Source organism: Haemorhous mexicanus, chromosome 1 (genome assembly GCF_027477595.1).
Source record: "Haemorhous mexicanus isolate bHaeMex1 chromosome 1, bHaeMex1.pri, whole genome shotgun sequence".
NCBI classification, from domain to species: Eukaryota; Metazoa; Chordata; class Aves; order Passeriformes; family Fringillidae; genus Haemorhous; species Haemorhous mexicanus.
The window spans coordinates 21,675,403-21,699,146 of NC_082341.1; the positions used below are offsets into that span (position 1 = coordinate 21,675,403).

The 23,744-nt window shown below is 36.8% G+C and overlaps 2 protein-coding genes across 2 annotated transcripts in view; one reads left to right on the forward strand and one right to left on the reverse strand.

Moving 5' to 3' along the window:
* Positions 1-6,730, forward strand: part of RUNDC3B (RUN domain containing 3B) — a 53,012-nt gene extending 46,282 nt beyond the window's left edge. Inside the window, exons 9-11 of the mRNA XM_059842702.1 lie at positions 2,703-2,849; positions 3,224-3,339; positions 4,366-6,730. Coding sequence (XP_059698685.1) covers positions 2,703-2,849; positions 3,224-3,339; positions 4,366-4,511 — 409 coding nt within the window. The 3' untranslated portion in view covers positions 4,512-6,730. The remainder of the gene's footprint in view (positions 1-2,702; positions 2,850-3,223; positions 3,340-4,365) is intronic.
* Positions 6,731-7,928: 1,198 nt separating this feature from the next.
* SLC25A40 (solute carrier family 25 member 40) lies at positions 7,929-23,739 on the reverse strand. The gene is made up of 12 exons (XM_059842715.1): positions 23,610-23,739; positions 22,565-22,683; positions 21,720-21,779; positions 20,434-20,540; positions 18,588-18,655; positions 16,831-16,955; positions 15,405-15,578; positions 12,013-12,122; positions 11,588-11,669; positions 9,928-10,008; positions 8,155-8,381; positions 7,929-8,034 (listed from the first exon to the last, which is right to left on the reverse strand). The coding sequence occupies exons 2-11, from the start codon at positions 22,656-22,658 to the stop codon at positions 8,266-8,268; spliced, it is 1,017 nt and encodes a 338-aa protein (XP_059698698.1). The 5' UTR covers positions 22,659-22,683; positions 23,610-23,739; the 3' UTR covers positions 7,929-8,034; positions 8,155-8,265.
* Between the last annotated feature and the right edge of the window lie 5 nt (positions 23,740-23,744).

A 23,744-nucleotide genomic window follows, 5' to 3' on the forward strand; every position in this document is an offset into this window, starting at 1 on the left:
TTCAATATAGAAACTGATGTCAAAAGCAAAAATTCCACTATTAGGAACTTGTCTGTATTTGTGTGTCTGTGATAGCTTACAGGGGTTGTCCAAATGGAAATTTGAGTGCACATGTTACATGTGTGAATTTGTATTTCGGCACTGTGGGCATAGTTCCTCATATAAACTGTGTCCTGTTTTGAAACTTCTGTGAAAACATTCAAGATGTCCTTCTGAATAAGGAGGTGATGTAATGTACCTGGCAAATCTCATAAAAACTTGCTGTCTCTGTGTTTCAGTTTCCTCAAATCAACAAACCTGTGGCAGCTCTGTGTAATGCTCGATGTTCCCCAGGGAATTAGGGTTATTACATGGGGAAGTGAATACCATGCAAGATACTTGAAATTATTGAGAGCTTTGGGTCAGCAAAGTGGTTATTCCTCTAGACCCCTTAGGAGGGTGAGGGTGTGGATCCCTGGGTAGAAAGGTTGATTGTTTACCTGTTAGAATGCTGAGGGAATTCGTCATCTTGAGAGAAGTTTCTTGAAACTAGTTTTAATCACAGTTGTTCTTCATCCTCTTTTTGTGCAGTAAAACTCTGAATCTGTCTCCTCTGTGAAACTCAGCTCCTCTAAGTTCCTTACTGAGCTTACTACTGTCTTACTTTGTTTTGTGGGAAATTTTGGCTCTTTAGGCACTGTTATTTTCCCTTACAGAAGTTCCTGTCTAAACAGTTCAAATACCACCAGAATAAAAACTGTATTGTAAAAATAGACCTGCTGACAATGTTATTGGAAAATTCAAGTAAATGTGTGTGTGCCATGGATAGTTATTTTATTTACTGTGCAGTTTGGCATTTTGGATAGCAACATGGCATTTGGCTTTGAACTTCTGAGTGCATTTGGTAAGGAGATGAGTAAATTAGCTTTTTTCTTCAGGCCAGAGATAGTCAAACTCCTTGTAGACCAGCATTTTACTATTGTCTAGTATTTTGTGGATTAGAGGACTTAAAAACTAATTACAAAATGCTCTTGCTTTTATTTCTATTTATTCTACAGCAGTATAAGGGCAGATCAAAGGTTGCTTTGTGCTATTGGAAAAAGGCTGGTCTTGTCTTGGAGCCTGAAAAACTATGTACTTTCCTTATTTCAGTATGAATTTTGGCAGATGATTTCCAATACTGGCATTTTAGCTTCTTCATTTCTAGAATTTTATAAAACTGTTTTTCTTCATTGGGAATATGAGGCAAAACTAATTTGAGCATTTAAGGTATTCAGTTTACATTTTTTTAATATCAGTTATAGACATAGTTACTAGAAATTGTGAGGTGATAGAAAACAGAATAACTATGTCTTATATTTTGCCTGAAAGCATACAGTGGAATGAACATGTCTGGTTTTTAGAAGGGGGGATGCAAGGGTGTTCAAGCTGCAAAAAAAAAAAAAAAAAAAAAAGGGTTTTGAGGGAAGCACATCACATTCCCATAGTGGGCTTGCAAAATAGCTGGCCTGTTAATTACCATTATGCTGGCAGAAAGAACATTTTAAATATAGTTGCCTTTCTTTATTGCTTTTGTAGAAGGATTCAAATGTCATCTTTGGGTTTTTTTTTGGTTCCTTAATATGTCTCAATATGTTTCTAAGTTGCTTCCCTTAGGAAATGTGAACAGTTTGAGATGCTTTGTGAAAATTGCTGTCTGTTGGTTACTTTAAGTAGAACATCTGGATGGCCACTAGTGGTGTTCCCCTAGGCTTGGGTTTGGGATAGATCCTCTTTAACATCTTTATTGATGATCTGGATGTGGAAATTGAGATCACCCTCAGTAAATTTGCAGATGACATTAAGCTGGGTGGGAGTGTTGATCTGCAGAGGAAGGCTCTGTAGAGAGATGTAGACAGACTTGATCAATGGGCTGAAGACAATTGCATGAGGTTCAAGGAGGTGACGTGCCAGGTCCTGCCCTTAGGTGACAACAACCCCCTGCAGTGCTACAGGCTGGGGAAGGAGAGGCTTGAGGGCTGTTTGGCAGAAAGGGGCTTGGGGTTGGCAGGTGACTAAACATGAGCCAACAGTGTGCCCAGGTGGCCAATGGCATCTTGGCCTGTATCAAGAGTAGTGTTTATTGCCCTGTACTCAGCTCTGGTGAAGCTGCACCTCAAGAACTGCATTCAGTTTTGGACCCCCTCCTTCCAAAAAGGACATTGAAATGCTGGAGTGTGTCCAGAGGTGGGCAGCAGGGCTCGTGAAGGGTCTAGAAACAAAATCCTGTGAGGAACATCTGGGGGAGCTGTGGGTGTTTGGTCTGGTGGAAGCTCAGCAGGGACCTCATTGCTCTCTACAGGTTCCTGAAAGGAGTTTGTAGTGGGGGGGTTGGTCTCTTCTCCTGTGGCTGCAGTGACAGGACCCAAAGAAATGGCTTTAAGATGAGAATTAAGAGGGGAGATTCAGATATTAGGAAATTTTTTTTGCTGTTCAGGTGGTCAAGCTGAAATAGGTTGCTCAGGGAGATGGTGGAGTCATCATTCCTGGAGGTGTTTAAGAGACATCTGGGTCTGGCACTGGGTTTAGAGGTTACAGTGGCAGTGCTGGGTGATGCTTGGACTGGATGATCTTGAAGGTCTCTTCCAGCCATGATGATTCTATGATCATCTATGTCCTGTTTTTCCTTTATCTTAAGGAATTGCATTTAATATACTTTTTTTTTTTTTTTTTGGTATTCACAGAACTGTGCTAAAGAATAATGACTTGAGATCAAGACAGGAATTAACTACTCACCTCACCAATCAGTGGCCTTCCCCAGGAGCTCTGGATGTCAATGCTGTTGCCTTGGACACTCTACTCTATAGAAAGCACAATCAACAATGGGATGAGTAAGTCTCATGTTTATTTTGACTCCCACTTAGAAGAATAGGGAAACTGAAAATTATGTATTTCCCTCAGCATACTTTGGAACATATTCTATTGGAGTCACTTGTAGAGTGATTTCAGTGAAAGGTCACTGGTAACTAAAATCAGTTTCTCTTGCTTTCCATAAAAATTTTCCTCCTTTGGATTAATTTAAAAAAAAGGCAGAAAATTAAATCATTGCTTTAGGAAAGAACTGGCTTTGGAAATAAATAAGAATAGTGTTTAAGAGAAGAAAGATTAACTGCATAGTGTTATTTTAGAAAACTTTTTAAGGAGAGTTGAAGATACCTAGTTAGATCTTTAAATGTGTTGCTATCAAATATTACTTGCTTTGCAGGAAAAGTTTTCAAAGTCTGGACCAACTTTCAGCAGAAGTTAGTCTTTCTCAATCCTCTCTGGATCCAGGTCACTCACAGGATGGGAAGCAAGATGGAATTAACTTGTTAAATGAAGGTACCGAGCCAGTCTAATGTCCTCCTTTGATTTTGTTCTTAATAGTTCTGAACTTCAGTCCCTGTGAGACAAATTTTCAGTGTGAAGAAAATGCACATTGAAAAATATATTTTCAATTGTTATTCAAAGTGTTTCAGTTTCCCTAAGAACACTGCTTCAAATAAGTTTGGATTTATGAAGATACACACCCCACTCCTCTGTACGTAAAGCTAAGCTTCAAATGTCTTGCACATCTCTTCCTTCCATCACAGAATCAGTCAGCTTTACTACAAGGGGGATCTGCTGACATCTTTCTGCTGCAACAAACTCCTTATGTTTCCTTTTTTTGGTTTTAAAAGGATGATTAAATGCACTGGATTAGCAACTAGCACTGTCTTTCTTACATGTTGTACTTAACATTTATCTGGAGATGCAGCCTGACAGTGCTTCCATTAAAACAGAGAGAGGAACATGATATGAACTGTCTATATAAATGTAATATATGCACACACCCCTTTCAAACCTGGATGGCTATCAAAGCTGAGCTGCTCCATCTTGTGGGCAGTTCTGAAAAAGCAGGAAAATGTTGGAAGAATTGTGAAATAGTAGTATTTTGGGTATAGAATAGAAATTGTTATAAAAGAATCCTTTTTGTATCTCATCAATTCTAAGCTTTAAATTGATTCGCCAATACAAAATCGTAGTGTTACATAACCGCTAAACTTTCTTTTTTTAAAATATCAAGGATAAAAAAAAGTGAATTTTTCTTTTCTTTTTAATTGTAAGCAGTATTAAAATCTAATTTAATCCAAGACTGATTTCAGCTCAGCCTGTAAGGCATGAGTAGGGATCTCTGTACCACCTGGATAGGGAAGGTGTGGTGTAAGTTGTCTTTCCAATTGCATTTATGAAACATGCCTGTGCTGAAGCATACTATGGAATTCACAGTAGTGTAGATTAAACAGCTTTTTCTGTTCTCTCATTTTTTATGGTGAACTAATCTTGTGCTGCAAAATTTATTAGCTTAATTCTTATTTTTCTTCACAGGAAAGGAAGACACTCCATCATTGCTTGGTCTTTGTGGCTCTCTTACATCAGTAGCAAGCTACAAGTCTCTCACAAGTCTGAAATCAAGTGAATACCTTGCAAGTCCCACAACAGAGATGACAAGTCCAGGCTTAACACCATCCTGAGATGCACACAAGAAGGAAGAGCTTTCTGTTGTATGCATTTGGTTTATGTTCCATAAGATGACTTGCAGTGAAGACTGCTAGTTCTGAGTTAAAAAATAAGCTGCTTTATTTTTTCTTGTCACGGATACCTTTATAATTCACAAATCTGGCCAATTTTCATTTGCTTCTTATTTCCCCCAGAGGACTTTTCAGATATTCTTTTTTAGTCTAGAATTATTTAAATCTCTTGGTCAGGTACAGAATGTATAATCTGATGTTTATGACTGTTTTTTTAAAATGAAACAGTTGGAAATCAGACCCATACTTAAATGCCATCAGCTTTGTTTCTCCTTGCACTAGCCTGGACCGGCTCTAGCCACTGTACTCTGCAGTGCTTTAAATATTTATCAACTCCTGCAGAAGAGACAGGGAATCCTGAACACCAGTCTTTGTAGGCAAACAAATACCTAAAAATCCAGCTTTTCATCTATGTATGTTGCGTAGGACCTCAAACAGCATATTTACCTATCAGCAGCTTCCCTCAAGCTGACTCAGTGTTAGGTTTTGCATTCCTGTTAATATCATGGCACTTAGGAGATGTCCCAGTCACACTGAAACACAAACACTTGAAATTGCATGTGAATAACAAATGTAACTTGATCATATAAATCAAGCATACATAGAGATTTGTAAATGGTGAGCAAACTCACTAAATGCTTTTAAGTGGCCTGGGTTACAGATAAACTAACATTAAACAAAAAGTTTCTTGCTGAAAAGATGGGGGCTATGGATGATGGGGGTAAGCATCTTGCAAAGTATGGATTCTGTGTTTATTGGCAAGCTCCCAAGGAGAGTGAAAAAGGGGAAACTATGTAATGACTATTTGTGTGTTAAAAGACTTTTCTTATCCCTGTAATAGTGCAGTAGGTATTTTCCTTGCTTAGGTAATACTGCAGAAATTCTCTAGGTCAGTTTTCTCAAATTATTTGCCGTTGATTTAAATTACTGATAGGAATAAAAAAAAGGGAGACTTTTTTTAAAATGTAACTAACTTTCCAGATTACCCGACAGTTTCAAAGTTTGCAAAATAATTTTTGAACTGCAAACTATATTCTTAATTCTTTGTAAGATACAATGGATCCTTTATCTATGAATTTTGCTAATCAAGGTAATGCTTATCAGTATGATTAGTAACTTTTTAAACAAAATTGAAATGCATGTAAGTATGTTGTATTTATAAGTGCTAGGGAAAATGCTTTTTTGTGCCAAAGAAGTTTCATGAATTGTTTACATAAGTAGCTGCAATACAAGACAGATTTTTAATTATTGCTTACTCCTAAGTGTTTACAGTATGTCACTACACTCTGTACAGTTTTAGCTGATTTGCCTCTTGTGATGGTACCTTGGCACTACTACTTTAAACTGGGCATCATAGGGTGGGCTTGAAAGAAAGAAGATTCATTCTTTAACTGAAACATTTAGTCTTTTCAAGTAGGAGGATATGCATTTCTGGAACTCAAGGCACTGTTGGATTTAGCTAGAGGATAAGAGTCCATCTCCTCAGCTCTCTAGTCCATGTTGCTGGAGGACACTACATCTATGGCAGGGTAAACAACCACTGATGCTACTTTAATGCAGAATTTTAAAGCAGTTTAACAAAACCACCTGGTCTTTCAAGCCCTTGTGTACCCACACAGGTAATTTCTCTGTAATAAACTCTGACCATTAAATCCTTTCACACACCTTCAGAATGGCCATTACTTCATGGAACTTTTTTTTTTTTTTGTTATCACATTAAGCACCTGTTTCTTGAGTAACATTATTAAATATAAATTTGTAAATTAGAGATGCATTTTTACTACAAATACAATGAGGGAATCCAGATTCCACAAGTTAACATTCTGCATCAATGTACAGTAATTCAATCGGTCTTGTTTGCTGTTAAACACTTCTCGTGCCACATCAGTGTTTTGGAGGGGGCAGTAATCATGATCTTCAGTCATGTTCACTGATGGCTCTTTTCTTAGAGCTAAATGTGTTGTTTAGCTGAAGTCTTTTATGTAGTCTGACACGTGTTTCTGGGTGTCATTTTGTGCATGGGCAATCAGTTATGTGCATCTTTCTCAGTTCTAAACATTAACCTTTTTTTAAAAAAGAATTTTAAACCGCCCAAACTGTATGTTTTGTTGCCTTGACAGTCCATGAATGTTGCATGTAAATTAAAAATTTTGTATCATCACCAGTTACAAGTTGTTGTCTCTGTTTTAAGCACACAGGATAAAGTAAAACCATTCTGTAAATTACAGCATTACTGAGTTTATAGCAAATACTTTTCTTGCCCAAGGGGGAGACTGGTTTTCTTGCTCTATATCATTGTGTCATCCAATATCTGCTGCTACTATGTTCTTTTAGGCTTTCTTTTGTAAATTTACATTCAAAAACAGTGGAAGGAAGAACAGCATTAAGCATCTCCTCTGGCAGCACCTAATGTAGTACCTAATGTCTTTACAAGTAGAGCATTTTTCAGTGTGTGAGGAATTTTCACCATAGACTGAACTCCATTTCTTGGGTAAAGCACACCCTAATGACAGTGTCTTAATGATCTGATTACTGAGTTACTTTTGTATCAGCACCCCCCTTGTTAAAATACAAAAAATAGAATTCAACAACTGCATTGAAAATGCATGAAAAGAGGGAGGTAGTGAGTGTAGTTTAAAAATTATTTAAATCATACAGAGGCAGCTCTGATTTAGTATTCAAGTGCCTACAGGCAAGTGCAGGGCTGCAGCTGTTCCTACCAGGAGTGCAGCACACGGGGCAGAGGGTGGCTGTGCCGATGGCAGCAGCCTGAACACGCTCTTCCCTTCAGAGGGGCGCAGGGCTGAGTCAAGCTGGCACACAATGCCCTCTCCTTATGCCAGCAACCTTGGCCTTCCGAGACAGGTGGCCCCACATAAAGTGTGCATGGCTTGGCCCTGCCTTGGAGCAGTGTGACAGTGACAATTGGCACCTCCCAGAAACAGGCATAGGAGTGTTCCTGCAGAGCACCTGTACAGGCCTTTGGCTTCAGTGCATGGGTGAGCTTTAATTTCTTCCACTATTACCTTAAACAAAAAGCCGCTGCTGTCCCATCAGTGTATGCACCATGCTCTCAGTGTCTAATGAACATAAGTATTTTTCCAATTTTACAGAATTTTTCATTTAAAATAAACCTGAGAAGCTTTTATAATATGCACTTACACAAAATACAGAGCTGCAAATAACAAACATGTACAGAATGAAACACATAACAAGCAGCAAGAATAAATAAGTATTTATTGAATTCACTCTGTATCAACCTCCTTACTGAGAAATAAATATATCTTATAATTAGAAACCCAAAACATTTTTAAGCATAATTTTAAAACCCTACTAAAAAGTTTAGGTTAATCATTTTCATTTACACAGTGGAAGTCACTATTCTTCATTGCTATGTCCAGCCTCAATTTTTCTTCTCTTCCTCCCTTTTTCTTTTGTTCTTCCTTCCTTTATTTTTTCTCTCCAGCTGCAAGAGAAGTCATAAAAACTTCAATGATAGTTTAAAGGTGATGTGCATTTTCTTTTTCTTAATAAAAAAGTGAATTAATCCTTTGTGAAAGTTAAAAATGAAGCTTTATTTAGTTACCAAATATAACGGTAGAAATTCACTGGGAATTCTAGAAACCATCTTCACAGATTTAAATTTGGCACAACTTCCATCATATACTTTTCCTTCATAGAATTGGACGAAGAGGAACTATGGGTGTTGATTCTTTTTTTCATTTAAATGAGAAAAGAAAGACTTTCCATATTCGTACGTGCTGATCATTATGGCACAAGCAGGAGCAACTTTAAACAGCCGTGGAGTAATACCTGCCCAGAAGAGAAAGGGAAGTGTTCACTATTATTTGTTTTCAGACCCAAGTGCTGCAGTACAATGTGCTAATCACAATATATTGATACCATAGTATATCAGTTTAAAGCGGGGATTCTACCTGCTCACATGCTTCAAAATACTGAATTTACTGGCTGTAGGTATTACCAGTGTAATAACCTCATGCCCTCACCTCTGCTGCCTTGTGTGGTCTGCCTGCCTCAAGTCCATTGTTCCTCTGCCCCTCCTGACTCCACACAACTGGAGCAGATGGACCTGCAGAGCTCATGTGCTCCAGCACACAAGAGGTGGCCACTACTAAAATGAAGAACCCTGGTCACATGAATAAATGATGGAATTTAAGTTTTAAATGTCTCCCGTTATAGTCAACTGTGATCTTGCCAATGGAGGTTAGAAAGTGATTCAGTTTAGAGAAGGGAAATAAGGCTGAATCCCCTTGTTCACACACAGCTAACCCCCTACTTCCAAAGACATCTGCCCAGAGCCAGTGCAGATGACATACGACCCACGGAGAACTTGTGTGCCTTTGGAACAGCAGCAAGGAGCCAGGCAGGCTAACCCCCGTCATCTCAGCTGCGTGTGACCAACTGAACCGAACTGGTGGCTGATCAAGAGTATCTCTAAACTCCACCACCCACATATCAAGACTGAAGCATGTTTTAATCTATTAACTGAATTCAATATCAATATTATTGATACTTTGTGGTGTTCTGCATTCTATAAGCATCCAGTGCTCTGAAATATGCAAATCCTGTTACCCAGCTATGCCGTCACTGTACAGCAAGAAAAGCAGTTTAATCTCTTTCAGCAAACACAAGTCCTGCAAGGCTTAACCACCTGTGCACCCATTCACACCAGGCCCCCAGTGAGCCAACGCAGTGTGTTGCAGTCTGGTAAGTATCCTGGATTTGGAATGTCTCTTGCCAATGGTCATTTCAGTATGAGCTACAATAGGATTTTATCTCAATATTATTTTAGTCTCAATATCTTGTCATTTCCACCTTAGGCTGCCAGAGTCATGCAGCAGAGGGCCAACGTTTTCCTTTGTCTTCCTCTGTTCACCTATGGAAGCTTTTCTTGTTGCCCTTGACATCCCTGGCCAGATTCATTTCCTAACCTGATCTCTGTCTACTTGGACCATTTCTCTGTGACAGGTTACCTGTCCTGGCTTCCTTTTTGTGTCTGAGCTTGTCCAAGAGCTCCTTCTTCCTCCATACAGGCCTCCTGGAGTTTTCACCTGACTTTCTCTTTACTGGGATACATTGTTCCTGAGCCTGGAGGAGGTGATTCTTTAATATTAACCAGCTTTCTTGGGCCTCTCCTCCCTCCATGACTTTATCCCATGGTACTCTACCAAGAAGATCCCAGGAGAGGCCAATGTCTGCATGTCTGTTGCTTTCTATATGCAAACTATTGCATAACTGATAGTGTTCACAGAAGTGGAAATATAAAATTTATGCATTTTAACATCTACAATTAAGAGCTCTCTAGTCTGAATTTTTTTAGAGATAAGAAAAAATTTACCTGCAAATAATCCAGTAATCCCATTTCTAGCAGCAATTTTCCTCATAACTGCCCAGGTTGATTTACTGTCCCTCTGTGGAACTCAATACAGTACAAGACAACAGTGAATTAGGCAATCCATGCAATGCCACAGAATGATATTTTTAGAAATCAGAGACAGTCACAGATGTAATTATTAGGTTTAACACCTTTTTTTGTTAATTTTATCCATCTTATTTATACAGTATGTTAAATTAATACAGTATGCAAATATACAAGTTGAAGCAGCAAGACATGGAAAAGACCTGTAGTAAAACCTAGAATAAGATACATGAACAGCTCCTATAGTCTTTACTGGATGGCTGATACAGGTGAAAAAAGCCAGAGCAGTTTCATAGAATACATTCATCAGAATTATCCCACAGCCCTCAGAAGCCAAAAAACATTTTTGCACGGACAAAAATATTGTCAAATATTTTGAGAGACAAAATGTAGATGCATAGTCAGTGTCTAACTCTACCACTAATTGGATCTGGAAAGAATTAAACTGGCACAAATTAAAGATTACCATAATGAAATTTTAAAAATATAAATTAATCTTATTAATATTAAACTAATAAATATATGGCAGACACACGTTTCAAAGTGGTGTTATGAAGGAATTCTTACATTCATCAGCACAGGAAAATAATTAAAACCAGTAACTATGTATATTTAAAACTTTTTTAATACTTGTTCTGCAATCAAATGATAATAATTCTTTTTCAAGAATTACTCTAGAAAAAAAAAATTTACCTGAGAGAATGAACCCTCGTGCCAAAAAGTGAGCACTTATTTTCTAAGCAAAAACTATTTGGATACTCAGCTTTTTTAATGGTCTGTAATCTTAAAGCCATGATATAATATTTATTTAGGTTAAAGGAAGTCCTTCACTGGTCCACATCCCAAGCAATGGAAAAAAAAGGCATTATATATGCCTTCAATTTTATAAAAGAGACCAGTGCTCTACTGACAAAAGCAAAACAGAAACTTCCTCTTTCATCCTTTAAAGATGTTGGGACATTTGTTAATATACCCTCGAAAATAATGTTTTTGAAATCTCATGAAAAGAAGGTAAAAAATGTACAACCTGAGCACAATACTTTCTCCTCTAATACTTATCACAAGAATATTGCTATGTAGGAGAAAGTGGTAGAGAATGTTATTTTGAAGACTTCTTCAATAGACCACTGCTCACCTGAATGTTTCCTATGAAGTTAATTTTTTGCCTACTTAAATATAACTTACTTCAATCATAGAACACTTTGGGTTTAAAAGAACCAAAGAACCTTTATTGGTCATCTAATCCAACATCCCTGCCATAAGCAGGGACATCTCAAATTTGCAATTGGTCTGCTTAAATGTAATAGCTTTGGTTTCCTTTGTTTCAATTTTATACCATCTTATTAAGCTAAATTGTACTGAACTCACACCTTTTTCCTCTTCCATGCCATTAATGAAATATGGTATTCTCCTAGGAGATAAAATATATCTTATCTTAAATATGCACAATTTGGGGAAGAAAAAAATGCCTGAGTGATAAAATGTTTGCACATACTTTAGCAGTGGCAAATATCTAAAATTCCTACCATAAGCCATACCCAAACACTATAGGGTTTTTTTATTCTTACCAGCAACTTACTTTTTAAGGTCTCATTCTCCCAAAGTTGAGTCTGCCTATGTGTTTTCACTACATCAAATGGCTGAGTTACAACAGCTGCAATCTATCAGGAAATCAGTTTAAATGTTAGTGCACAAAAAATTAAAATTTGACCCTAAATTTTTAAATTAAAGTGCACACACAATTTAAAACTAGATTTGATATTCCAAGCATATGATATTTTTAAGTCTTGTATGTCAGAACACTGTAGTTTATTCAGATTTATTTAGTCAGGTTGAATATAGACTGAATTCAGTCAGACTTTAAACACACCACATATGTTTAAAGTACAAGCACCCCAAAATGTATAGCATTTCTGAGAGAATGATCTAAAATCATACATTTTTAAAATAGTTTATTAGTGCTAATAATAAAGACTAGTACTAGAAACAAAATTATATACTTACAGAGCCAGATGCAGCTCCTGAAGTAAAAGAAACAAAAAATGTGGGTTCATGTGCACCAACTTCCTTGCACATCATCTTCTTGAAACGTTCATAATTATACCAATACATTGCTATGATTACAAAAAAATAAACTTGCATTACAACAGATTTGTATCTCAAGTACAAAAATTCTTATATCAAGTCCAGATGTAAGAATTCTACTGCAGCAATAGAAGCAAACAGAAACAAGAGCTGAAAGCATAATAAGCGTCCTATGTAATGACCCACGGACAGATTGCTGTGTTCCCCTTGCTCTCCATATCCCAAATTTCTTCATTTGATACAAATTAGCCTAATCATTTTGTCTTTCCCTTAGGTAACCCCTACCTTCATACAATCTAAAACAAGCACCATAAAGCTCACATTCAATTTAAAATAAATCAAAATGTAGGTTTTTAATTACTCGCTATGTTTTCAGGCATATTTCACAGATCTCAGTAATTCTATAAAAACACATTTCACACAAAATGAAATGTTGCTCAGGACTGCCTCATACTTTTTTGAGGTACAGTATAAAATTTAATTCTGAGAGAACCAAAGAATATAATTTTGCTCCCTGGAATTACTAATAGGGAAATGCCTCTCTGGGGAGTGTCAAAGGAAAGTCCAGAAAACAACTTTTAGGAATAACATCTGTTTCTGTGACCATCTGCTGAACTAAACTGCACTTTTTCTGCTTTCTAACTAAAACTTCAAATGATATACTACTGGGCTGAATTAGAGAGTAATTCCTCATGGCAGTTGGTTAAATAAATACTGCAAATGACAGCTCCATATCCTGAAAGGTCACAATGTTCAGAACCAAGTTCTGGAGTTTGTGCCAGCAGAAAAATTGCACAGCATTTTCTTACCATCAAGACTACCAGCACACATGCCTGGCCTCCAATATTCTACAAAAATCAAAGTAGGCAGTATCTCAGAAGGCATTCTGAGGATTTGAGAACCTACTATTGAAATGTACAAAACCCTAATTTAATATAAATTATCTAAAGCCAGAATTTTCTTAAGGACCTTCAGGACGAATTTTCCTGAACACCATTTACATTTATATTGTCTGTGACACTGCCTAAAGAAGGACTCAAATATTATTATTAAACCAGTTTTTGTATTTATAAGCATTCATAACTTAAGTTTTGTTCAGTCTTGCTAGCATCCCAAGGAACATGCTTGAAACATGTCATAAACACTTGGGCTAGGAATAGAGTGGAATTTTAATTATCCTGTGCTTCTTGAGTCATGCTGTGCTGTTTGACTGTTTTCAGTAGTTTTCATTTGACTTTTTTCATGTTTTCTCAACTCTGTGTTACACTGATTTTAACTCTCAAGATAGCTGACTTGAACTCCCCGCAGCAAAGTTGCAAACTGAGAACACCAGAGATTCAGCTGCTGTTGGGCATCATTCAAACTGAAGAGCTCAGACTATATGTATAAAGGAAGGACATCATAGCAGATAGAGAGCAGTTATGAGGAAAAAATTATCAGGAAACACAGTTGGAAAAGGCATTAAGCAGTATTAAACACCCTTAGCTTTACATAAGCAGAATTTTATGGCATTTGGGGTTTTTTTTAAATACATTTTCCTTTATTCATGCTTCTACTTGCCTGCTCACTATTGGTTGAGTAGTTCTCAACATGCAGCTACTGCCTTACAAGGTTAATTGGTGTCTCTACCATCATGCCCATAAAGTACTGGGCACAGCTGAGTGAGTGGTCACTGGCTGTCCATGGAATGCCAGAGCAGTGTAGAAACTGACTAAAAATCAGCAAGTCTGGCTTGGAGCAGTGGAGGAACAGCAGGTGTGGACACAAGAACCTGAAAAGGGCTGAGAAGAATGCACATCACCTTAGTGCCCTCTTCCTTGTGCACTCCCTCTGATCTTCCCACTCTGTTAAAAGCAGCAGGGGGAAGGAAGCTCACTAGCTCCAGCCACACTGCTACAGACAAAAATCAATAAAAGAATAAGAGTTTCTCCTTGGAGTCAAACACCAAGAATCAGACGAAGAATTTGAGAGTTCCCTTAAAAACCTCAGAGAACAGCCTAAGAGAAAACTGCATTTGGCAGAGAAGAAAAATAAGTAAATTAAAAATAAAAATTTAAGAGGAAACACTTCAGACAAAAGAGTCAGATGAATTCTGGCAGTTGTCTTTAGCCTTAATGAAACCATATTTTCATAGGGTCAGAAGCCTTCCCTATTACAGAAGACTAAATTAAGTCCCATCAAGGAACTGGATCTTTAGGCAGGAAATACATTCCAATGACAATTTTCAAATACTTTCCAGTAGCTAAGTGAAAGAGAACAGAGCATTATAAATTCTGAAAAGAAGACAGCTGAAATAACTTGGTTCAATTTACTCTCTTAACTACCAACTGCAATTTTGAAGTAAATATCCCCATCACACCCCTTTATGTCTCAGTTTGGTTCATGGCCAATTTAAAATTACTCTGAGTACACATATCCTGTAACAGCCCAAACCAATGACTGGCCCACCAGATTGATTGGAAACACAAATTAAATTAGATATCAGATCATCTTAAGAGTGAAGTAAGACAACAGAGATAGCAGGTCAAATACTTCAAGGGTTCTCTGACTCCAAAACCAGTTTTGAATAAGAATCTTTCCACAAAAAGGTGTGAAGAATTTTTCTGGGCCAACATAAAGTGTTTACAGATTCCTGGTACTACCCCAATGACAGAAACTGCTTCAATGACAACTGATGTCTGATGATCCAAAAGCACTCTGACAAAAACAGGCCTTAAAGGAATGGGGACTTTCTGATGCTTTAGCAGTCTCCTCTGTAACATCTGTCCCAGTTACCTGAAGGAATAGCCCTAGAACTAGTTATGCTTTGAATTAGACTTTTCTTCTTTTAGGCTTTCAGCTTTCGAGTCTTGCTAAAAAGCTTTTTGGAGCAGTCATACAAAAGAATTCATCTTGATTAAAAAAAAAAAATCTTGAAGACACTACTGTGTCACTCTGTACATGTTTCCAAAATTATGTAACAGAACACTTAGATACAGCGTGTTTATCAGAAAATAGCCACTATTTCTATCACAGAGAAAATTTCCAGCTGAAACTCTTCAAAAGCACTCATTGTGTAAGCTAAAGATGAGAAGAAAGAGTCTAAGTAGAGAAAGGGAATGTAACAATGAATCCTATCTGGTATCCACAAACAAAATGGGGGGAGGGGGGTGTTCGGAAATCACATCTTCAGAGAATTTATAAATAAAAACACTCAAAAAAAAAAAAAAAAGTAAATCTCAGTCATTCTTAAAGCAAACTATTAAAACTACCTAAAAGCACAGAAAAATATAAAAACATAAACCAAAACATGCATGGAAAATAAACCCTACCTGAGAAAGGTACATCTCTCAGAATAGTCGAAGCCCAGCCCTGCCAGAGGGAGAACCAGCCATCCACAGCCACTTTGGTGCTGATACGCAGGTACAGCTGCTTGTAGGACGACCTGCGATACTGCATTTGAGTTCTGATCAGCTCCAGGGGACTCACCACTGTGGCAGAACCAACTGCAAAGGAAACAAGGCTTTTTTAGAACAATCAACATTTAACAGCACAATTTCCTGAACATTCAAGTCATGTCTTACCTTATTTTATATATTTGATTATTTTCAACTCTCCCATTTTCCTTGAACTAATTCTCAAAATAAGTTTCCTTTCCAGATAGGAAAAGTATGCCTATTCACACTACCTATGTTTCCAGTTTGTTTTGTTTTTTTTTTTCCAATGCTTGCATGTTTGAAACAATGTATCATGTTGAGAATCCTCATTTTTCAGATTTAACATATAAATAGGCTGAAAATGTCAAGTACTTACACTCAATTATTTTAATTAGTTGCCATTTTAAACTGTAACTTGAAGAAAGCAATCTTGATGGTTAAGGCTTCTTTTTGTGTTAAGGACAGAATTGTGGTTACAGATTTAAGCTTTTATTGATTTCTAAGCATCTTTTACCACTCTTATTTTAAACTATCAAGAATGATTAGCAGGCAATCTGTATCTGATAAAGTAACTCTTCCATCTTGCACAATGGTCAGTGAGTCATCATTCAGTAACAAGCTACCATCACACATCTAACAGACATTAAAAATTTTACTAGATCCAAGAATTTTTCTTCTGTTGCTGGAATAAGATTTTACACATTAATTTAAAAACTGGAACAGCCTAATATGAAAAATGTGCTACACCACCACAAATTAGCAATTCTTTTCCCACTAGTCTGCCAGTGCCCCCATGGTTGTCATAGTTAGAACATGGAACTGCATCATCAGATCCTTCTAAGAAAGCCCTAAAATATATCAACTGAGTTAATTCTACAAAAATAGATGAGGAAAAGGATAAACAAAAGTAGGAAAATATATACATTCCATCCACATCATACAACAGTAAAACCAATACAAGTCAAATTTTCATCTTTGTTATAATTACCTATGTAACTTCCTTTATAGCAAATAACAATGTTTATTATTAGATTGATAGCAGAACAGACTTAAACTAAACTGCCCTTGGTAGAAATCTAGAAACATAAAATTTTGAACTAATTACAAATGTAGTGAAAGTGTTTCAGCAAAACCAAATCTCATTATTCCAGGTTAGAGGGTTCTGTTGCCCAAGAAATACTGGGTAACGACAGTATTCCTTCCTATCCCTCATTTAAACCCATAGCATATTTACTTTAAATAAAAGTCAACAAAACTAACCCAAGTAAAGAGCATAGAGGTATTATGTTCCAGTTTTCTCTTTAAACAGAAGACAACTTACATCTGCTTAAGGAACCTGCAATAACTGGAATGTGCTCATCATGCTTTCCTGGTCTATTTTTCAAAGCTTCACACAGCCGATCATAGCAGGTAAAATAGATTGCTGTGGTAGGAACTGCCATTATTCTAAAATATAAGAGAGGAAATTTAAATTAATACCAAGAAAGCAGGAGAATAAAATCAACTGTCTTGTATTAATATTTTACTTACATTTTAAAAAAAGTTAAATCTCCAGCTGTATGTAATGGATTATTAAAAGAAACCAACAATAATTCCATAGCTTTGATTCACTGCTTCTAGTTCAGAGTTTCAAACCCACACATTTCCCAGGTTTTCATTTCATTAGGGAAAACCATAAGTAAAATGATGGCAGATTATCTCAGTCAAAATCTATTCCATACCAGCTTCAGAACTATTTTGATAAAGAATGGGAAGTGAAAGATCTGAAAATGAAGAATGCAAACAAAATATTACACACGTATTCTTAACCTTAACTTTTATTTATGTAACAATTGGATATTATGCTCTTGATCAACAGCCATGATACTCACTGCTTGAGAGACAATGTAGCATGCATAAATATAAACTTTTTCCATACCAGCATAGTAGAGACTGTAGCAGCAACAGGTAGATTCAATAATCATTCAGTGTAGGGGTAAAGCACCACATCTTACTATAATCTGGCAGTTACACTTCTGTGTTATGTCTGTGCCAATACAGCATGTACCACCATCACCAAAAACCACCAAGGACCGTCATGCTTTGAAAACCAACATGGCTTAGTTTATATCCTCTCTTCTACTTGTGTGACTTTCTCCAGTAAAGAAGTTAGTTCTCTGCTGGAGAACAGAACATGCACTTTGTAAAAAAACTGTAGTGACTGGAACAGTTCAGTCAGGTCCTAAGGTTTATATTTTGAAATTGCCACATACTGGAGGGTAGACAAGGCTGAACTCCATCATGCTTTACTTTTTTTTTGTGCCTATACACTGAGCACTGTCTGCAAATAAAAAGTGTACCACTGCTTCCCACTGGGCACTTCCTACTTTGTGCCTTACAAGATACAAGTTTAATACATGTCTTAGATTTGAAAACCTTTGGTTTATGATGGAGAACATAATTATAGAGGTCTTAATTTCTATCTGTACTAGGTTAACATGAATTAAAAGATAAAACAGTTTGGGGCTGTTAAACCTAAAGAGAAGACCAGGAGGAGATCTGATAGCAGTGTTTAAATATGAAAATTGCTCTTGTAGAGAGAAAATGAATTCTCTGTTTATCCAGATAGAATAAAACCTCAAAGTTCTTTGAAATAAAGATGTTTACAAAAATTAAGTGAGGGTAATGAAGTGGAACACCAGAGTGTCTGGAAACAGCTGTGCTGCTGATAACAAGTCATTAAGTAACAAGATACAACAAGAATGTGTTGAAGACTGACCCTCTCAAGTGACCAGGTCCCATCCTGTGATTTGATGATGCTATTAAAGGAATGGTTATAGTAGGAAAAAAAAAAAAAAAGGCAGAATGAGAAGTCTATTGATCCTGCTTAACAACTGAGAATGTATCAGGAAATTCTAAAATCTGGCAAAAATTATACTGTCCATAGACATTTCTGATTGAACTGATCAGTCTGAAATTTCAGAACTGACAAAATTTTAAAAATAACTTAGAAATAAGCATAATAATTTCTCAAAAATAACTAAGTAATTTTTTAAACAATAACTTACAGCATGTTACCAAAAAACCCATTCAACTTACAGTGTTGGGGGAAGCCCACTCCACAGCGACCTAATTCCCTCTATTCGAATAATTTTCACAAATGCATCCTAAAAATATAACCAGGGTAACCAGGGAAAGAGCAATAATTAGCTACAAACTTTTGTAATTAGTAATACATTTTAGCTGGCAGAACACAAAACTAATGTCTTTAAAAGTATGTTTTTAAAATGGCTTATTATTGTAAGATCCCAATTTTATAACTGCTCACACAAGCTATGTCAGCTACATAAGCTTAGCCATGCAAACAGCTCCACTGAGCTGAACAGAATAATGTATGTGACTGAAATTAAGAATTTCCTTCCATCTTTAAAACACCAAAGTACTAAGTGTTTATCAGTGACTGACAGCCCTGTGAATAACTATTTTCAGTACTAATATGGTATTGCAGCAATTTGCGGAAACTTCCCAAAAAATCCACTAATTTTTTTTATTTCAATACATAGCAGAGTTTCTAGGCATGAAGTAGCAACTAATTCTCAAAGATTCTTCAATACTTCCTCTGACAACGTGACCCCATACATGCAATGTGTATACACTATGCCATATACAAGCTTTTAATTATTACTACAGCTGTCCCATATATTCCCAGGAGACTGACAGCACAAGAACACTAAACCTTGAAGATCATTCAGCTGAAATCACAAGAAAAACCACAAACTTTTGTAATGTCAGGATTCTAATTCTCTTAAAACATCTGGGGTAAGAGGTTGGGATTCAATGGATTATAATATGCCTAAGACTAGACATTATTACAGAGCCTCAAAAGACAGAGAGTCTGGCAGACCACAGAAAGGACTTAGAGGAAGAAAAAAAAATAGCTTTAGAGGAGACAGCCTTCATGGACTAATCCTGTGAGGTAAAAAGTTGAATAGAAAAAGCAAAGAAACAGTTTATTACAACAAACCTTGGTTTTGAAAGGAAGCCAAGAATCCCTAGAGGTCCTAATATGGTTTAAAAAAAAAGACACTTTTATACCAGCTGGTTACTATCTTTATAACCCAGCTTGAACAAGTTTACAAAACAAGAAGGTATAGATAAAAGATAAGACTATTAAAAAAAAAAAAAGATGAAGTTGTATGATGGTCATTCTTCTTTAAGAATCACCTTATTATGGCAAAACCAGGCATAAATTAATGTCTAACTTTCTAAAATTACATAGTAAAGGTAATTGAAAAAATCACATTTGTAAAGTCAATAATTAAAAAAAAACCCTTTTAAACTACTGAAGACACCTTTTGCATTAACATCCCATTCTCAAGATTTTAATTCTGAAAAATCCTTGATCATAGGTTTAATTTCATGGCAAAGCCAAAAGAAAAACTGGCTAATGAACCAGCATGACTGTATTTGCCAGCAAGTCTGATTCAAGAGTTTAGGAAAATGCTAGTCCTACAAGTCTAGATACTTGACAGGATAGAGACTTCCCTGGATAGAGAACTTGACATATGAACTTAACTTTAAACAATATCTGCACCATTAGTTCAGCTCAGAAGCATATTGGGAGATGCGTGGGCACAAGGGATGTAAGGAAAGAGAAGATTATTGCCTGCAATCAGCAACTACTGCCAATATAGCTGAAGTGGGGAAAATGAAATCATAAAGCCAGTAACCTGAGAGGGGAGCTGTGCAGCTGCCTCCTTGTTCATCTTAGGTAAGGAATATATATTTTTTTGCAAAGAGTAAAAGGTATCATCAATCAGCAGTGTAACCACATGAAGGCCCTCTCAAACGACAACAGATTCCAGCAGAATCCGAAAAAACCTGAAAACTTTAGAGTATGCTACTTAAAAATGCACATTTTTATATAACTGTAAAATGTTCTTACCAAAGTCCCTTTGAAATGCCCAGGTTTTTTATACCAGGCTTTGCTCTCCCCATTTTCACAAATATATACATGATCCACATGGCCACTGGAGTATACAAAACACTTTCCTAAAAAATGGTGTATAAGAATATAGTTAATGCTTGCAAGAGTTTTTTTATGCAGCAGCAATTTCAAATTGCATAAAATGGCAATACAGATTTATCTCTGGTTAGACACAGAGGGGCAAAATAATTTTGGTAAGTCAGTAATGACAGATGAGGTCAAAGAAGAGAGGGTACAAATGTACTATTCAGACTGCCCAACTAAATGGAACTGCCTACACAAGGCTCTGAGTGACATGTTTAGGTTATATTGCCATCTGCTGAAAGGCAAAACTAACACAAGACCTGAACTTGTGTACCTGACTAATGTAACTGTGAACATCATTCAGACTTTTAAATCTTTTATTAAGTAGCCTCAACATCCACTTCAAGTGGAGGTATTGTATCTTATCTGTATTATTATTATTATTACATCTTATCTTGGTCTGTATTTATATTAGATCATCCCCTCCATTTGTTTTTCATTTCTCCTACACTATGTACTTTCAACCTGTTTGATAAAATATTATTGCCATTACAAAAACATACTTCAAGCTTCACATTTGCAGACTTCTGAAAGCTTTAGAACTTACTCAAAAACAGGATAGAAGGCACAAGTATTTTTCCTAATTTAATTTGCAAGTGTGACTGCAAATACTCACCTCCACATTCAACATGAAATACCAGTCATCTTCTTTTCTTTTAAATCTCATATACTAAGTACAAGTAAATAGTAGGAACCATTAGCACATCTTTGAGAGCACAATATCTTCATCTATTTAGAACCCAAGTGGCAAGTGACTTGTTAAGACTTCTCCATTTCAAAAATCTCTGGATTCTGGAGGAGATGAACTTTGATATAACATCCTGACCATATAAGCCCTCTGATGAAATATTTAATCATTTAGTAACAGCTTTTTTTATTGTTCGACTCAACTCAGTATTAGCTGTATGTTCTGCCATAATGAAAATACTAAGACAGGGGAAAAAAACCTGTTTAAAATGACATGGATGTATGGGACTTCTTTTCTACCGTGTCTGTTTAGTACATACTGGTGTGTTGCTTTTCCCCACCCCCCACAGTTATACTGGAGAAACAAACTCAAATATTCTGCACCTCAGCACAGCATTATGACAACTATCAGCTAAATACAAGAGCAAAAAGCAAACTCTGTCCCCCATTACACTATACATTTGTTTGTTTACCGTCATGGAATGGATTCCTTTGGGCTTGCAGTCGAGTTTTGATAACATCAAGAGGAGTTACTAAAATGAAACAGAAGGCATTTAGAAACACCCTGGATGCCCTGAAAATGTAGAAGTTTACATTTACATGCCTTATCAGGAACTTCTAGAACCTTTTTTTTGTTTTCAAAGTTGGGGGGGGGGGGGGGCCAACAGATTTTACAATGTTATCAAGCAGAGAGAAAAGGGATGTCAGCAGACAGAGACAATGCTATCAGAGACAAAGGAGAACTACACACCCTATATTGTTTGCAAGATATCAACTCTATCTTTTCTAATTTACTAACAGTTGCATAGGCATGAAATATTAGAAATACACAAAGCTCTTTCAAAAACCACTGTATCATGTTGCCTAAAATTGGTTTTATAAGTAGCACACCACAAGGCATGCAAAATCAAATTTTGGCCTCCGGCATATAAAATAGCACAGCATTCTTCATGTGTTTGTTCTTTTTCAATTAACTGACCATAAGACAACTTTCAAAAAAAAAAAAAAGTTAAATTCATTATGTACTTTTCTTTTTTGCTGCATGTAGCCAATATGTAAAACGCATTCCTGAAAAGTAATTGAAGGTTTAGTGAACATTTCACTGCTTCCACTGCAGCCCTTACAACTATTACAGGTTGAGACATGCTGAATGATGCAGTGCCTGGGCAGCTGGACCATCTTCCTCTGAATATACTGGCTGAGGGCTTGATTCTACACATTAGTGGAAACATACATAAGCAGACATCATGCTGAGTCAAACTGAAGAGTAATCACTTTGTAAGATTCTCTCTGTAGCCAGCTTCATAGTTTGCCTTACCAAATAATGATGTAATTATAGCTCCACAACAAGAGGCTATTGCTTGCTGAACAATGGTTAGTTTTTGTACATTGATATCACTCATTTCAGCCATGGCTTTATCCCCAGGGAAGAAAAACCTGTTAAGGAACAGAAAAACATATTGTAAGACTACGCTCAAAATCTGCAGAAAAAAGTCAAGGGATAAATATTTTCAATTTTCATTACTAAGTTATGTAGAACCAGCAATATTCCTTTTCTACTTCTATAGAAGCATCTCAGCAATTTTTGAGATTATTTGAGCCATGTTTTGCAAGTAAGTTTTCTAAAGACAATAAATCTTCAAAATCCTTCCTAAATGAATTACAACACTTACATGTTCTTACAAACACATTAAATGTTTAACACGTATTGCCCTTAACTGCAACAGTGTTTACAAACATGCAAACAATCCTTACAAACATAAACTCCCAGCCTGTGGCCCGTAAACTGAAGCACTGCAGAATAATTAAACCAGCCCTTCTCTTGCTCCCATCTCTCCTGAGAGAATCCAGGAAGGTCTCCTGGCTGACCCAACAGCCACAGCCTGCTAGTGATGACTGTGTGTCCCGGCAAGCTCCTCATGTAATAGGCAGGGAATAGCTACTAATAATGCTACCATCAAATGTTAATTCCTTGAACGAATCCCACTCTACGGCTGCATAGGCATGGTCACAGCAATTTAGGAATGCATTCACAATATCTGCAACTCGCCAGGGCAGGAGAAGATAATAAAAATACTTCAGAAAATAAAATCCCCACATAGAGGTATGTCTTTAAAAATGCACCACTAGTGCTTAAGTGCAGTCTTAACTTTGTTAGAAACATTGATCTAAGCTTTTCATTAACTTCACAAGAATGCTTTGTTATTTTCACTACGCTTCAAGTTAGATAAAAAAGACTAAGTTGCACAAACCAACTCTGGCCTCTCAGATGCTAACAACTGCAAGGGTGGGTGAGGATATTGTTTATTTTTCACGTATCTTTTAACTCCGAAGGGGACCGCTGCCCAGAATTGCGTACATACCCATTTACCGGCGGCGCCCGCCGGGGGCAAGGGTCTCCGCGACTCAAGGACAGTCCGGGCTGCGGCGAGAAGAGAGCACTGCCACTCCTACCCCTCCTGCAGAGCCAAGGCAGCCGAGCTCCGTCCCCAGAGGCT

Excerpts from the sequence above, each read along its gene's own strand:
- SLC25A40 (XM_059842715.1), bottom strand. The coding sequence starts at position 22,658 with ATGGCTGAAATGAGTGATATCAATGTACAAAAACTAACCATTGTTCAG. Across the intron at positions 18,656-20,433 it reads GGCATTTCAAAGGGACTTTG|GATGCATTTGTGAAAATTAT; the intron begins GTAAGAACATTT and ends TTATATTTTTAG. Across the intron at positions 12,123-15,404 it reads GAGAGATGTACCTTTCTCAG|CAATGTATTGGTATAATTAT; the intron begins GTAGGGTTTATT and ends TTGTAATCATAG.